This window comes from Nicotiana tabacum, chromosome 9, assembly GCF_000715075.1.
Source record: "Nicotiana tabacum cultivar K326 chromosome 9, ASM71507v2, whole genome shotgun sequence".
In the NCBI taxonomy this organism is placed as follows: Eukaryota; Viridiplantae; Streptophyta; class Magnoliopsida; order Solanales; family Solanaceae; genus Nicotiana; species Nicotiana tabacum.
The window spans coordinates 108551823-108566224 of NC_134088.1; the positions used below are offsets into that span (position 1 = coordinate 108551823).

The 14402-nt window shown below is 37.6% G+C and overlaps 1 protein-coding gene across 7 annotated transcripts; it reads left to right on the plus strand.

Annotated features, from left to right (window-relative positions):
• Window positions 1–465: 465 nt before the first annotated feature.
• On the plus strand, window positions 466–14376 carry LOC107796268 (E3 SUMO-protein ligase SIZ1). Of its 7 annotated transcripts, none has more exons than XM_075222007.1 (18): window positions 466–753; window positions 883–983; window positions 1982–2062; window positions 2681–2723; window positions 3314–3386; window positions 3615–3774; window positions 4264–4400; window positions 5213–5281; window positions 5967–6054; window positions 6135–6210; window positions 6568–6641; window positions 6933–7040; window positions 10524–10685; window positions 11508–11612; window positions 11723–11803; window positions 11883–13074; window positions 13448–13764; window positions 13867–14376. In XM_075222007.1, the coding sequence occupies exons 2-17, from the start codon at window positions 960–962 to the stop codon at window positions 13609–13611; spliced, it is 2637 nt and encodes an 878-aa protein (XP_075078108.1). In that variant the 5' UTR covers window positions 466–753; window positions 883–959; the 3' UTR covers window positions 13612–13764; window positions 13867–14376. The 7 variants fall into 7 exon arrangements, with proteins under 7 accessions (XP_075078108.1, XP_075078107.1, XP_075078110.1 ...); XM_075222006.1 differs by having other exon boundaries at window positions 13448–13760; XM_075222009.1 differs by having other exon boundaries at window positions 13472–13764.
• Window positions 14377–14402: the final 26 nt, after the last annotated feature.

A 14402-nucleotide genomic window follows, 5' to 3' on the forward strand; every position in this document is an offset into this window, starting at 1 on the left:
TGTGTTGCATAAATGAGATGATTTATAATGTCAAGTGGATAATAGACTTTTCAGGTGAAAGATTTGTAAAATCTTGTCAAAATAACTATTGTAATAACTAGAGCATAGTAAAACTATTTTTGTTTAACAAAAAAAAGAAAAATAATTTTTGAGTAACGAACATAAAATTGAATGACTTTTACGTAACAAAAGAAATAAACGATGACAAACCATGAATTTTACTCAAAGTTGTTAGATGCACATCGTCATTATTTGGATGCAGAGATTAAAGAGTAATCTAATCGTACGGCTGGAAAGAGTTGTAGTTTTCTAAACCTCCAACCACTAACCAAATGCAAAAACCTAAGTTTTATCGGTCTCTTCATTTGTTTTGGCCATTGTGGGGCCCACCAATCTTAAAATCACCTTCCTCACATTTTCGTTTTTTGTTAATATTATTTTTTCTTACCTCAGAAGTCTCTTCCCACCGAACGAGCTGACGTTAGTCAAAAAGAAACTGAAGAGCAGGATACGGGCACGTACACGTGAGAGCAGAGAATCCAAACCCGGATTCGTTTTCACAGATTAAACCGGATTTGATAAACCAAGTGATACGTCCGGAACTTTGGTAGTAGTAATTCGAGGATAGCTTCATTCATGCCGGTTCTCGGTCAAGCAAAAGCGCCACCATACCAATTCCGAAGAAGAGAGAGAAAGTCTGCTGACGCCGTCGAGTTTCTCTCTCTAAAACCCGCACATATTCATCTAATCCTTGTAAGATTTTGTGTTAATTTCTCTTTTGTGAATTGACTTTTTTTTATATATTAATAGTATTTGGTGTATAATTTTGATCAAAGTTATTTCAGGTTTGCTGATTGTTTTTTCACTTGCAATATGATTCAGATCAATTATTAATTGGATATTTCAACTGCTACGGAGTAACTTCTTGCAGTTGTGTGTATCTACGGAAGGGTATAAAGATGGATTTGGTTGCTAGTTGCAAGGTAATTAGGTTTTACTTTCTTAGCATTTTGCAATTTTTTTGGTTGAACTGTTAATTTTTTCATTTTCTGGTGCTAATTGTGAATGTTGCTTGGAGTAGTTTAATTTTCATATGTTATGGTGGATTGACTCTTTATTGAAGTAATGAAATGCTTAGATAATTTTAGTATAATAGTATAACTAGTTCTCGATGATAAAGATTTAGGATTAGTGACCGGTAAGTGCGTAAATGTCGAACGAACAAACTAAAATAGAGCACCCAAGGGCGTGACTCAGTGGTCAATAAAGTGGGTTTAGAATGGTTAGAATTCCAGCAGAGGCAAAAATACTAGTAGGTGATTTCTTCCCCACGGCCAAGTCTGGGTGGGCAGAGTTCTTAGCACCTATGTTGGCGAGAGGTAGCAGGTACTCCATGGAATTAAAAGGCAGCCCGGTGCACTAAGCTCGCGCTATGCGCGGGGTCCGGGGAATTAGTACCATGTTAAAAAAAGGGGGAACAAACTAAAAGTAGAAAAGGGCCTAAGCCTTGATGAGTAGTATTACCCGGTACATGTATTGGTAGAAGATAGCAGGTATTCTGCAGAATAATTGAGTTGTGCGCAAGATTATCGGACACCACCGCTTCAAAAAAGAAAGTAGAAAAGGAAGATGCCGGAGAATGTGAAATAGTGATAATCCCGTAAGGGGTCTGTCCTGGTGGTGGATTAAGAAATGTACCAAATGATTCTGGTGTTTAGACACTCCAAACGTGCCTGCATTTGTGGAAACTATATGGGTTATACGCTGATGTATGTTATGTGTCGAATTGCATATTGCTTAATATTCTGATTTTAAAATTAAAAATTAAGCAGTTAGCGGTTGGCTTAGTGATTCCTGTTTTATAAGTTCTAGAATCTAGACGTGGTTTATGGAAATATATTTTCATATCAATTTACTGACTACTGTCTGCTGCTGGAATTTCAATTAGTTGGTTTTGGTGACAATTGTTTGTCTCTTGTAGGATAAATTGGCATATTTTCGGATAAAGGAGCTCAAAGATGTTCTGACTCAACTTGGTCTTTCAAAGCAAGGGAAGAAGCAGGTTTGTAGATTTTCCATGCATTTTTGAGGTTTTATGGTTGAAACATGGCTTCTTTGTTTTTTGTTCAGGCAGGTGACTGATGTGTTCGCCTTTCATAAAAATCATTCCTTTCTACATTATCACTTGTGGGAGGGAGACCTGTGATAATGAGCATGGGCATTGCAATTTTTATGACCTGTTATCCTCATTATCTGTATTTTGATTGATTTAGGACTCTTTTCTCATGCTGAATTTAGTTAGCCCTCTCGTCTGTCGTTTCCAAATGGTAAATGATGTTACCTGTGCAGCTGTCTCTTCGTGCTTTGAAATAGAAGCCTTAGTTTGGGTATCTGCAAATAGTGTTACAGAACGGGAAGGCTTATTGGGATTTTTCTCAGCTTAGCATAGAATATATTACGTTATCCCAAAACATGGGAAGTGAGAGGGCTTCTTTTCCCTTTTTGGTTGGCGCATTAGATCTTAGCCTGTCTTTGTTCATGAACAGTTATTCTTTATCTTTCGTCTAAGGATCAACATTGTCTATCTTCATGATTAAGCATAGAATAGTTGCATTCTTGCACAACATTTGTTACAGCTACATGTTAGTTTGATGTTTAACGCTAGTATTTGGTAATGCAGGACCTTGTTGATCGCATATTAGCTACACTTTCTGATGAAAGAGGTGAGCAGCCACATTTCTTGCTTGACGAAGCTGCGGGGAAATCTTAGACTTATCTTGTTTGTTGTCGGTTTTCTTTGTGTGTTTCGCCGTTCTATGTTTATCATTCACTTGCTTCCTTTTATTACACGCCAATCTTGTTCTGGAGTTGCTGATGATACAGACGCATTTCTGTTGGGGATTTAGAATCTTCATTCTTTCCTTTTATTTTTCCAACTGGAGGTACCAGATTTCCTAATTATTCAATCGAATATATCTGCAGCCCTCCTCCCTCGTTCTCGTGCAGTTCTTGTGGGACACATGTATGATTTTATTCTGTGTCTGGGATGTTGTAAGGGTTGTAATGCTTGAAATTATCTTTCATAATTAAATCTTACCCGTTGTCTTGGTGATCATTGTTTGATAATAGTGAAATTGCTTAAAACTCTACTTTTCAAATACTTGTTAATTGAGGGGTTATTCTGTGTTTTTTTTTTCATGTTTAGTGTGCTTGTATATACATTATTTCTGAATCTCACTTTTAGCAGGTGGATTTGTTTGCGATCATGGTTTTTTGATAACTGATTCTCACATACCTTTTTGATGCTGAACAGTTTCAGGAATGTGGCCAAAGAAAAACAGTGTTGGGAAGGAAGATGTTGCAAAACTTGTTGATGACATTTACAGGTATAAAGCAGTTACAGTCCTAGGATACACCTATCTGAAAGGGTAGTGATGGACTTTGATGTTTAAGTCTCCCTATTCCATTGTTTCATTCAGTTGGACATGTCTGACAACATTATTTTCTCATGAACTTTAAATGAATTGCATAAGTGAGACTTTTGCCTCATAATTGGTGGTACTCAGAAAGAAATTCTTCTGTGTTATGCATAGTGATCTTTCTTTGTCTCCCAGAAAAATGCAGGTGGGTGGGGCCACTGAGCTAGCATCGAAGTCACAAGTCGTCTCGGATAGTAGTAATGTGAAGTTAAAAGAGGAAATTGAAGACTCTTCTTACCATATGAAAATTCGCTGTGTGTGCGCAAGCTCGTTACAAACTGAAACAATGATTCAGGTTTTACTTTTGTACTAATTCTCTTGTCTCTCTTACTCATACTTATGCATACTTTTATTTTCGATATACTATTGAGTGGGTAAAGCTCCTCTTGTGCTCAGATTCTCTTTCAAAAGATATACCAAATCTGCTTATGTCTATGAATCTCATTATTTGCTTATAATATTTCCTAGTTAGGCTTTTACAGAATTGGATCTTTTGCATGTTGGACTATCGTGCTTATCTGTAAATTGCATTTTTATTGCTACTATGATGAAAATCATCTTGTTCATTCGTACATTGCTGTGATTTCAGCATAAAGTATGCCCTTTTTAATTTTTAAATCTCTGTCACGATGAGGGGTTATGTATTTCTTGTGTGTGATGAGGTGCATTATACATGATGTCAGCCTGAGCTTATTATTTTCACAACTTGCCTAAGCATTTGAAGCTTCCATTTCTTGTGCTCGATGTATCACATTTGTGTCTCATGATGTAATCTTGCTTGCAGTGTGAAGACAGAAGGTGTCACACTTGGCAACATGTGCGTTGTGTTATCATACCAGATAAGCCGATGGAGGGTGGTGATCCACCAATTCCGCCTACAACTTTTTACTGTGAATTGTGCAGACTGGGTCGTGCTGACCCGTAAGTGTCACTTTTAGTGGTTACTTCATTTTTATCTGGTTCCATTAACAGAAGGAATTGTGTGATGTGGCTGTGTTTCCTTTGCCTTTTAATGGGTGCTGCATTTAGTCACATATCTTCATTTTGAGGATTATTCTTTACAAATAAATCGTGTTCTAGAAATCTCTAGATGTCAAACATGCAGGTGTTTGCTTCTACTTTCTATTTAAATATTCTAGTTCTCTTCCACTCAAAAAAGTTATCTTTTGACATTATTTATTTATAAATCTTTGACATCTTAAGTAGGTCAATTTGACATTAAGGCTATATTAAGGCTATGATGAGCCAATGTGTTGGACTGATTGACAAGAGAACTAGGCTGCCTCCCCCTTATTTTAGGTAGAAATCAAGGGTGCTAATGGGGCATAGGGGTGGTCTCGTTCTATCTGTTAGTACAGTGATGTGATCGTAGGAGTTGTGAGAGTTGTTAGTGGCAACTGATTTGAGAACCTTAAATGATCTAGCTTTATGTTAGTTTCTGCAGTTGGTCTGAAATTCATTGGGGGTAAACATTTCCCTTATATTGTACTTTTCGCATCCATAGCATGTGAAGTCTGAGTAGCACTTTTTCCAATGTAGCTTGTTATCCATAAGCCTGGTAAACAAGTGGGTGCTAACCTGGAATTTTGAGTGCATGGGAATAGGATCTGACACTGTATTTACCATGGATATGGCTACACAAATGACCATTTGATGCGGCTTTAATTTGTTATATAAGTACTTTATATGGTAATGCTTGTTTTACCTTCCATAACTGAATTCTCTATATGCAGCTTCTGGGTGACAATGGGACACCCTTTATACCCTGCAAAGTTGTCTATTACAAGCGTTCCTGCCGATGGGTGAGTTACTTGCAACTTTGTTTCGGCTATCTGTTCTCTATTATTGCTGCTACAGTTCTTATTACTCGGGCTTAATTTGTTTAAGGTGTTAATTCTGTGAAGAGTCGGGACATGCAGTTTCTATTGCCTGTTTTGGTGACTATTAATAAAGAGATTTTTTTGTTTGTTTTCCCCTGAAACGATGTCAAAGGATGGGCTTTGATTGCCACAAATTGATTGGTGCACTTGCATATTCTTCTTGCTATTCCATGTTGGGTTTTTTTTTTTTGGGGGGGGGGGGTATAAGAAGACAGCTTTTCTATTGTCTGCTTTTGGGGTAAGTCGTTTGTGGTTAGTGAATTACGAAAATTTGTCAAAAGACTTAACGCTAGTTTAATCTTGTATCTTGTGCATGCACGATTTTTATTTAGTGTATAAGTGGATGTCTTGGGTTTGTGTTTGCATCTGTATCTGTTGCAAGTGGTCTCTTCAACGTAGGAGGATTCTCTGTTAAATGGTGATTTTCTTTTTCCTTTAGATATCTGTATAAATTGTTTAGAGGATTTATGCTTCTGCCTGTCTTACTTCCTGACTTATTTGTTCTATCATCCACATGGCATGTTCTGTTTTCTTATTGTTTTGCATTTGTAGCTATGCAAGTATGTTATCCCTTTCCTAGTTACTCATCTCATCTGTGTATTTTCAGCACGAACCCTGTGCAGAGTATTGAGAAAACATTTCAGATCACTAGAGCAGACAGAGACTTGTTGGCAAAACAGGAATATGATCTCCAGGTTGTTGGTTCTCTTAGTGATGGTTTCAGATTAAAAAAAGTCCTTTTGTATTCATTGTGTTTGTTCTACAAACTTGTCAGGCTTGGTGCATGCTTCTCAACGACAAGGTACAATTTAGGATGCAGTGGCCTCAATATGCAGATTTGCAGGTGAATGGTATGCTCTGTCCTATGTTGCTTCTTTTTACTCCTGCTCCAATTGGAAATAAATGCTGAAATTATATCTTTCCTCAGAAGTTTTCTTCTGTCTTCAATAAAGTATTATGTCTTAGTTATGTTTCTCTCTCTAGTTTATAGTTTTTTGGCCTTAAAGAACTCAAGGGGTGACATAAACCTGAGATAATGTTCTGGGTTTCTTTCTTACCTTAACTTAAAATATTGTTTGTGTAATTTTTTCCTGTGTGTTCTGCTGCAAAGATTCAATTGCCATAAATGCAGTGAAGACTGCATTTACATTTTCTTTCCAGAAGATCTTTTCCCTGTGTATTAACTTCAGTTGAATCTCAACCAACAGGGGTTCCTGTGCGCGCGATAAATAGACCTGGCTCTCAATTGTTGGGTGCTAATGGTCGAGATGACGGCCCTATAGTGAGTATTAATAGCATGCTCTTTTATTTATGCTTCTTGGGGAGTGAATATGTGCGTGTTTTGGTATTTTGAAATGGAAAAAGTAGCAAATTATAGTATGTCTCATATGGACTCTAAATCAATGTGTGATTCAAGTCCGGAAAATTGATCAAATTAGTCCAGAAAAGCAAAAGGAACTAAATTTTGGGATAGAGCATATATCCTTCTTGTTTGTTCTTAGGAACAGTTACAGTAAAACTGTGATTCATTTCAGAGGCATTTCTCTTAATATATGCCTTACCATTTTATCAGATCACACCATGCACCAGAGATGGAATCAACAAAATCACATTAACAGGATGCGATGCTCGTGTCTTTTGCTTGGGGGTTAGACTTGTGAAGCGGCGTACTGTTCAACAGGTAGTCAAGTTTGACCAGCATTATGCAATGTAAATTATCTCTTGCAAAGTAACTTTTTAACCTGCTCTTACTCAGTATTCAGTTGAAGTTTTAATTTGGAAATTTTCAATTTGTTGACAAGTCAAAAATATATTTTCACTAAAAGCACACTAATCCGATGTCAAAGGTATTTACAGTTTTTTTGGGGTATTGCACATTAACGGCATAGGGGTGGTTTGCATGTAGATTGCACATCTTATTAGGTATCAATACTAATCCAGGTTGGTGCTGAGTCAATACACTGCATTCATAATGCACCATACTCCGTATTACACAATTGCATTCCCTTTCCGTTACTCCATGTCCCAATCTATGTGATACTTTTTTATTTTTAGTCTGTCCAAAGGTATAATACTTTCCTCATTTAGAAACAATTTACTTTTAAACTTTCCATTTTATTTTTAATGAGATGTTTTATAGCAACATAAACTTCTATGGCTCGTCTTAGACTGCAAATTTAAAAAGTTACTTTTTTCTTAAATTCCGGGCCCAGTCAATCACCATCACATTAATTGGTATGAAGACAGTATTTTTTATGGTATTAGTTCTATGAGTTTATGTTTTATTTCTATTTCATGCCTTTTTGTTTGTTTGGCACCTCTACTATTGTTGGAAATTTTCGGCTGTGAGAATATAAGTTTATATATATTAGTGTTTTTGAGAGCGAGAAGCTCAAAAAAGTGACAGGGGCTCGCCTCGCTTCAAAAGCGAAGCGCGAAGCGGAGCACACACTTCATTGAAGTAGACCTTGCAAAGAGACAATATAAAGAATAAAAAAGTTCTATATATATCCCTATTAAGATAAAAGAAAAACAAACGTAATGAAATAAACTGAAAATATAACACACACACACACACACACACACACACACACACACATATATATATATATATATATAACTGAAATCAGTAACATTTCAAAGAAGAAGGAAAAAAGCTGAAAAAATAATAATTAAGTTTAATATACTAAAATCAGCAAAGCAACAACATTTCAAAATATAATAATTAAGTTTATAAACTGAAATACACACAAAATTTAATAAATAAAGGCTAAATAAGAAGAATAAAAGAAAAAAGGGACCGTTGGAACCCTAGCAGTGAGCAACAATGGACGCGACGGGAAGAAGAAGAAAGAAGAGAGAAAAAAGGAGAAGAAAAAGAAAGAAGAAAAAAGAAGAAGAAATTACCTGGACGGACTTCTGGAACCCTAGCAGCAGCAACATCGATGCTCGATGGAATGGAAGAAGAGAATGAAATGTCTTCACTTTGGGGTCTATGTTTTGTATAATAAAAAAAAGACCCAATCTTTTTTTAAAAAAAATTGACCCCTTTTGACTGAAGCGATCGCTTTTTCGCTTCTGCGTCGCTTCTCGCTTCAGGTATTGAAGCGATCGCTTTTGAAAATCGCATCGCCTCAGCTTCACTCGCGTCGCTTAAAGCGAAAAGCACGAAGCGATCGCTTTTTTAAACACTGATATATATATATATGAATTTTTATATTATATTTTTTGAGTTAAATGTGATTTTGGATTGAATTTAATAGTTTTACAATTTAGCTCTGGTTATATTTTAACACAATTGACTGTGCTGGAGGGATATGGGAAAGCAGAGTTGGGAGGAAGAGGATAGTAGAGGCGAGGAACAACTTGGGGAGTGTAAAAACAAAAAGGATGAGAAATCAAAAAAGTTGTAGTGTTTTACTGACTGCGATAAAAATTGGGAAGGTGGTGAGGGAGGGACTGGATTAGAGAGAGTTTGTAAAAGTGTGTGCTTTGCAGCACCTATGATGTTCTACGTAGGCGGAATAGGAAGGGGAGAGAAACAAAAAGGGAGGAGTTTGTGTCAGCATCGGCGTTGGAGCACCTATGATATTTTGGGTTTTATAGACAATTGAGTACCTTCGTAGAGAATTATTTGTGAAGATTCACTATAGTATACATCTTGTATGCATGGAATTTTTATTACTTTATTGAAAATAAAGAATAATAGATTTGTAACTTTGAAGATGAAAGTAGCGGAAATGAGGATGATGAGATGGATGTGTGGGCATACTAGGAGAGAGATGATTAGGAATGAAGATATTCCGGACAAGGTGAGAGTGACCTATGTGGTGGACAAGATGCGTGAAGCGAGTCTGAGATGGTTCAGGTATGTGAAGAGGAGATGCACAAATGCCCCAGTGAGTAGGTGTGAGTAGGTGTGAGAGGTTGACTATGGCTGGTCCTAGGAGAGGTAGAGTTAGGCTGAAGAAGTATTGAGGAGAGGTGATCAGGCAGGGCATGGCACATCTTTAGCTTACCGAGGACATGACCTTTGATAGGAGGGTGTAGTGGTCGAGGATAAGGATATTAGGTTAGTAAGTAGTCGAGCGTATTTCCTTTTCAAACCTGTATTTCTTTTCCATGCCTGTAGTATTAGTGTTCTCGTATTTCCTATTCTTAGGTTTCTATTACTATCGGTTGTTTCTTTTGTTTCGGTTATATTATTTTTCTTGGTTGTTACTGCTTCTCTTTTCGTATTTCTTTGTCATAACTGTTATGATTATGCTTTCCTTGAGTCGAGAGTCTATCGGAAATAACCTCTCTACCTTCACACGGTAGGGGTAAGGTCTGCGTACACTCTACCCTCCTATGTTGCGTATGCTGTTGCTGTTGTTGTGTATTTGTAACTTGACCTCTGGCCTAGATCAACTCAAGTTAAATGAAGTCTCTATCGTTCTGCTTAAAAAATCAAATATGAAACTTCATACCCCTTAAAATTCATATAATTCAACTGAATTTTATGAAAGCCTTTCATTTGCTTTTTTTCATGTAAGTTTGGTTTTCCCAAAATGTGCTGTACGCATGGATTTTTTATCACTTTATTGAAAATAAAGAACAGTAGATTTGTACCTTGGCCTCTGGCCTAGATCAACCCAAGTTAAATGAAGTCTATCGTACTGCTTAAAAAATCAAATATGAAACTTCATACACCTTAAAGTTCGTAAAATTCAACTGAGTTTTATTAAAGCCTTTCATTTGTTTTTTTAAATCTGGAAGTCTGATTTCCCAAAGTGTATCCTAATTTTGACCTGATTCTTCTTCTGGAACCCCCTTGAAAGATATTGTCTCTCGTGTAAAAAAGGTGCTCTGCCAACTGAGCTATAACATTTGTTGCTTGTGAGTAATGTTTTACTAGGTTTCAAGGTCTTAAATTGAAACAAAAATTGATCCAAAAGCAAACCAAGTATCTTACAGACAATTGAGCAATCAACAGTTTTCATGATCTCAAGATTATACTATGGCTATAGCTTTCCAGTTCTGGCCCTAATATATTCCTGATATTGTAATAAAAAGAATAGTTCCCGATAGCTTGCCATTTACATGAACATAGACATGTTAATATACAAGGGATCTTCTGTATAGACTGTTTTATGGTTTCTGATATAATTTTTTTTATTGTTAGGTTCTTAGTTTGATCCCAAAGGAGTCAGATGGTGAGCAGTTTGAAGATGCTCTTACTCGCGTTCGTCGTTGTGTTGGTGGTGGGACGGCAACTGAAAATGCCGATAGTGATAGTGATCTGGAAGTGGTTGCTGATTGTATTCCTGTCAATCTTCGCTGCCCTGTAAGTGCATATCAAACTTATAATCCTGTTGCTTGCAGCATCTATTATTTGGTGTTGTTAAGTTAATCACTGTGTTATCTCTACATAGTACATCCATGCCCCTTCAAAGTTAGATAATCAAGCTGCAAGCTTGTGCAATTGCACGCAATGTGGCCTTAGTCGACCCCTAGAGCTCTATTTGTGTTTCAAGAGCCACCACTAGCCACAATCTTAGCTAGCATTTGGGTATAGATTTGATTGAAACTTGAAAAAAGAGTGTTTGAAGTTGTGTTGAAAAATAATTTTTGAAAGTTGAAGTTTGTTTGGACATGCATTTTATTTGAAGAAAAGTTGAAGTTTTGTGAGCGGAAGAAAAATATTCACCCAAAAACTGCCCTACACCAGTTTTTGGGAACTTGAAAATTTTAGAATTTTTTTCCCAAAACATGATCATATTTCATAAACAAACAATGTTTTCAATTTTTTTTTTGAATAAATGAAGCTAAAATTTATGGCCAAACGGGAGCTTAGTCTTGGACGTTATTTAAGTGTTTATTTTATTGTTTGAACAAGAAACCATAGGATTGACATGTAGGTATCACCTGATCAAGAAAACACGGTGGTGCACAGGCTCCCGTTAGGTCTTCCTTCTGTACTGGTGTCCACCTTGTATCCTGCTATTATTATGTGAATTAATTTCTCTGGAGGATAGCTCGTCAATATTTTCAATGTTTTTCTTCTATTTGGATTCTATCCTCTGTATGGCCTTGTTGCAATATTTTATTGCTGTGTTGTGCAGCACGAGTCATAGAGTGGTCAATTTTTTATGTATGTGCATTACAGATGAGCGGTTCAAGGATGAAAGTTGCTGGAAGATTCAAACCTTGTATACACATGGGCTGCTTTGATCTTGAAGTCTTTGTTGAAATGAATCAAAGGTCAAGGAAGGCAAGGAACTATGGCCCAGAACTAGATGTTTCCGTCAGCATAATATCTAAGTTTCCATCATATTATCCACCGAATATTGTTTGTTTACAAATCTTGTTCATGTGATGCAGTGGCAATGCCCCATCTGTCTCAAGAACTACGCTTTGGAGCATGTCATCATAGATCCATATTTCAATCGAATCACTTCTCGGGTATTGCTAGCTTTTGTTTATGATAATAATTATGTCCTAACCTTCTTTAGCTGATTTTTCACTCGGTTTTGCGGTACAGCTGCGAAGTTGTGGAGAAGATGTTGCAGAAATTGAAGTGAAACCTGATGGTTCTTGGCGTGCAAAGATAGAAGGTGATCGACAGAGTCTTGGGGATCTTGGGCGCTGGCACTTACCTGATGGGAGCCTGAGCGAATCTCTAGATATAGAGTCGAAACCTAAGCCCGAAATTCTTAAGCAGATTAAACAGGAAGGAGGCTCTGATGGCAATGGTCTTAAAGTTGGATTGAGGAAGAACAGAAATGGTTTGTGGGAAATCAGCAAACCGGAAGACCAGACATTTTCATCCGGAAGTAGATTGAGAGACAATTTTGGTCAGGATATCATTCCAATGAGCAGCGGTGCCACCGGTAGTGGCAAAGAAGGTGAAGATGCCAGCGTTAATCAAGATGGCAATGGGAACCTTGACTTCTCGAACAATGCGTTTGATCTTGAGGCCATTTCTCTTATTGACCCAACATATGGTTTTGGTAACGAAAATCCGTCGGTACCAGCAGGGGATGCTGAAGTTATAGTACTAAGTGATTCTGAAGAAGAAAATGAGCCAATTATCTCATCTGGGCCTATCTTTAATAACAACCATAGTGATGCACCTGTAGTTCCTTTTCCATGTCAGTCACAAGGAATTCCGGATTCTTTTCATGACTCTACGCTGGTTAACGGTGGGAATTCATGTCTCGGGCTGTTCAATTCTAATGATGATGAATTTGGGATGAACATGTGGTCTTTGCCTTCTGGAACCCAAGGGGGGCCTGGTTTTCAGTTATTTAGTTCTGATGCTGATGTTTCAGGATCTTTAGTAGATGAGCAGCATGGTTCTATTAACTGTCCCAGTTCTCTCAGTGGCTACGGGTTGGCTGCAGATACCGGCATTGGATCTACTTCTCTTCTTCCTGGAACATATGCAAATCGCCCCAATGCTAATATAAATGACAGTTTAGTTGATAATTCCCTAGCATTTAGTGGTAATGATCCCTCACTTCAGATATTTCTTCCTACTAGACCATCTGATACGTCAGTTGAGGCTACGAGGGATCAGCCTGATGTTTCAAATGGCGTTGGTACTGAGGATTGGATATCACTTCGACTTGGTGGTGATGGAGGGGTTCATGGTGATTCTGTTGCAAATGCTTTAAGCTCTGGGCAGCAAGTACAAACAAAAGACACTGCCTTGGACTCATTGGCTGACACTGGTATCTTCTTGTTCTCCTGTTTTTTTTATTTTGTTTTTTTGGGGGGGGGGGGGGGAGAGATCATTATCCCATTATGTCAGAATTTACATTGCGGGTTTTGTACTTTTACCTGCCAAAAAAAATATAACGGGTAAATTGACCAGAATTAACTGGTAAGCCGCTAGTCTTGTTTGGATTTACAACAGCGCTAGTTGGGAAGCTCCAGTATGAGCACAATTCACAGACCTTAGAGTAGTGCCATGTAGCTCTTTTACAGTTATTTTCTTTTCGGTGCAGTATGTCTACCTATCCTGGTAGATGATATTCTTACAAAAGAGAATGTGTTATCAGTAGTTCTTTTTTGATTCATGTATTGGAGCTTTTCTAAATGTAGGCAGTGATGCTACTGTTTGTGCAGCTTCATTGCTTCTTGGTATGAATGACAGCAGACCAACTAAGAGCAGTAGAGAACGATCAGATAGTCCTTTTACATTTCCTCGTCAACGTCGTTCTGTAAGACCAAGATTGTATCTAAGTATTGATTCGGATTCTGAATAGGAGCAGATTCCATGGTGGCAGAACAATGATTACTTTTACTCAGCAAAGTATGTGGATGTGACAAGATGAGCTCTTGCTAGTGCGCACACATCGATCAACAGGAAACCGCTCTCTTACATCACTGCTGGCACCTAGGAGTTCTCTTATTTGTAGGTACTCCACTCTGCGAATTCGTATTAATATGTATTCATGTTTGTTCATATCAGATTCCTAATTCCCTGGTGCCCTCACCTCTCTCTTTTATGTTGCGAGCAGGACCGGAACACATTCTTTTCTCTTCCATTTCCTTGATGATTCCCTGGAGGGTGATCGCTGGTGAATTGTACATTTGGACAGCTTAGCTCAGTACAAAAAGTTCTAGTAACATCCACTGGTAAATCAAATTTGGATAGAGGGGAGGCATTTTAGTGATTCAAAATCTCCTTTTGCCTTGTGGGAGGCCAATAGCCTGTAAATCTGTTTAACTAATTTATAGAAAGTATAATGTATGTGAATGTGTTAATCGTTCTAGCTCAATGGACGCTGGATAGTACCAGATTGTGCCATGAGTGCACAAAGTGAAAATGAGGTTCAATCTCGTGATATTTTTGGTGCGAGGAAAGGTAGGAGGGACCGACTGACACTGAGGGTTTTTTCTATCCAATTTATTTGGAATGAGAAAGGAATGCAGAACCCATGATAGAGTTGTATGATTATGTGATATGAAGGTGGAGAACTGTGCCTAACCCTTATGTGAAAATGAGAACCTGCCCCTTGTTTCTTGTTTGTACAGCGTATTGATAAGCCGGACT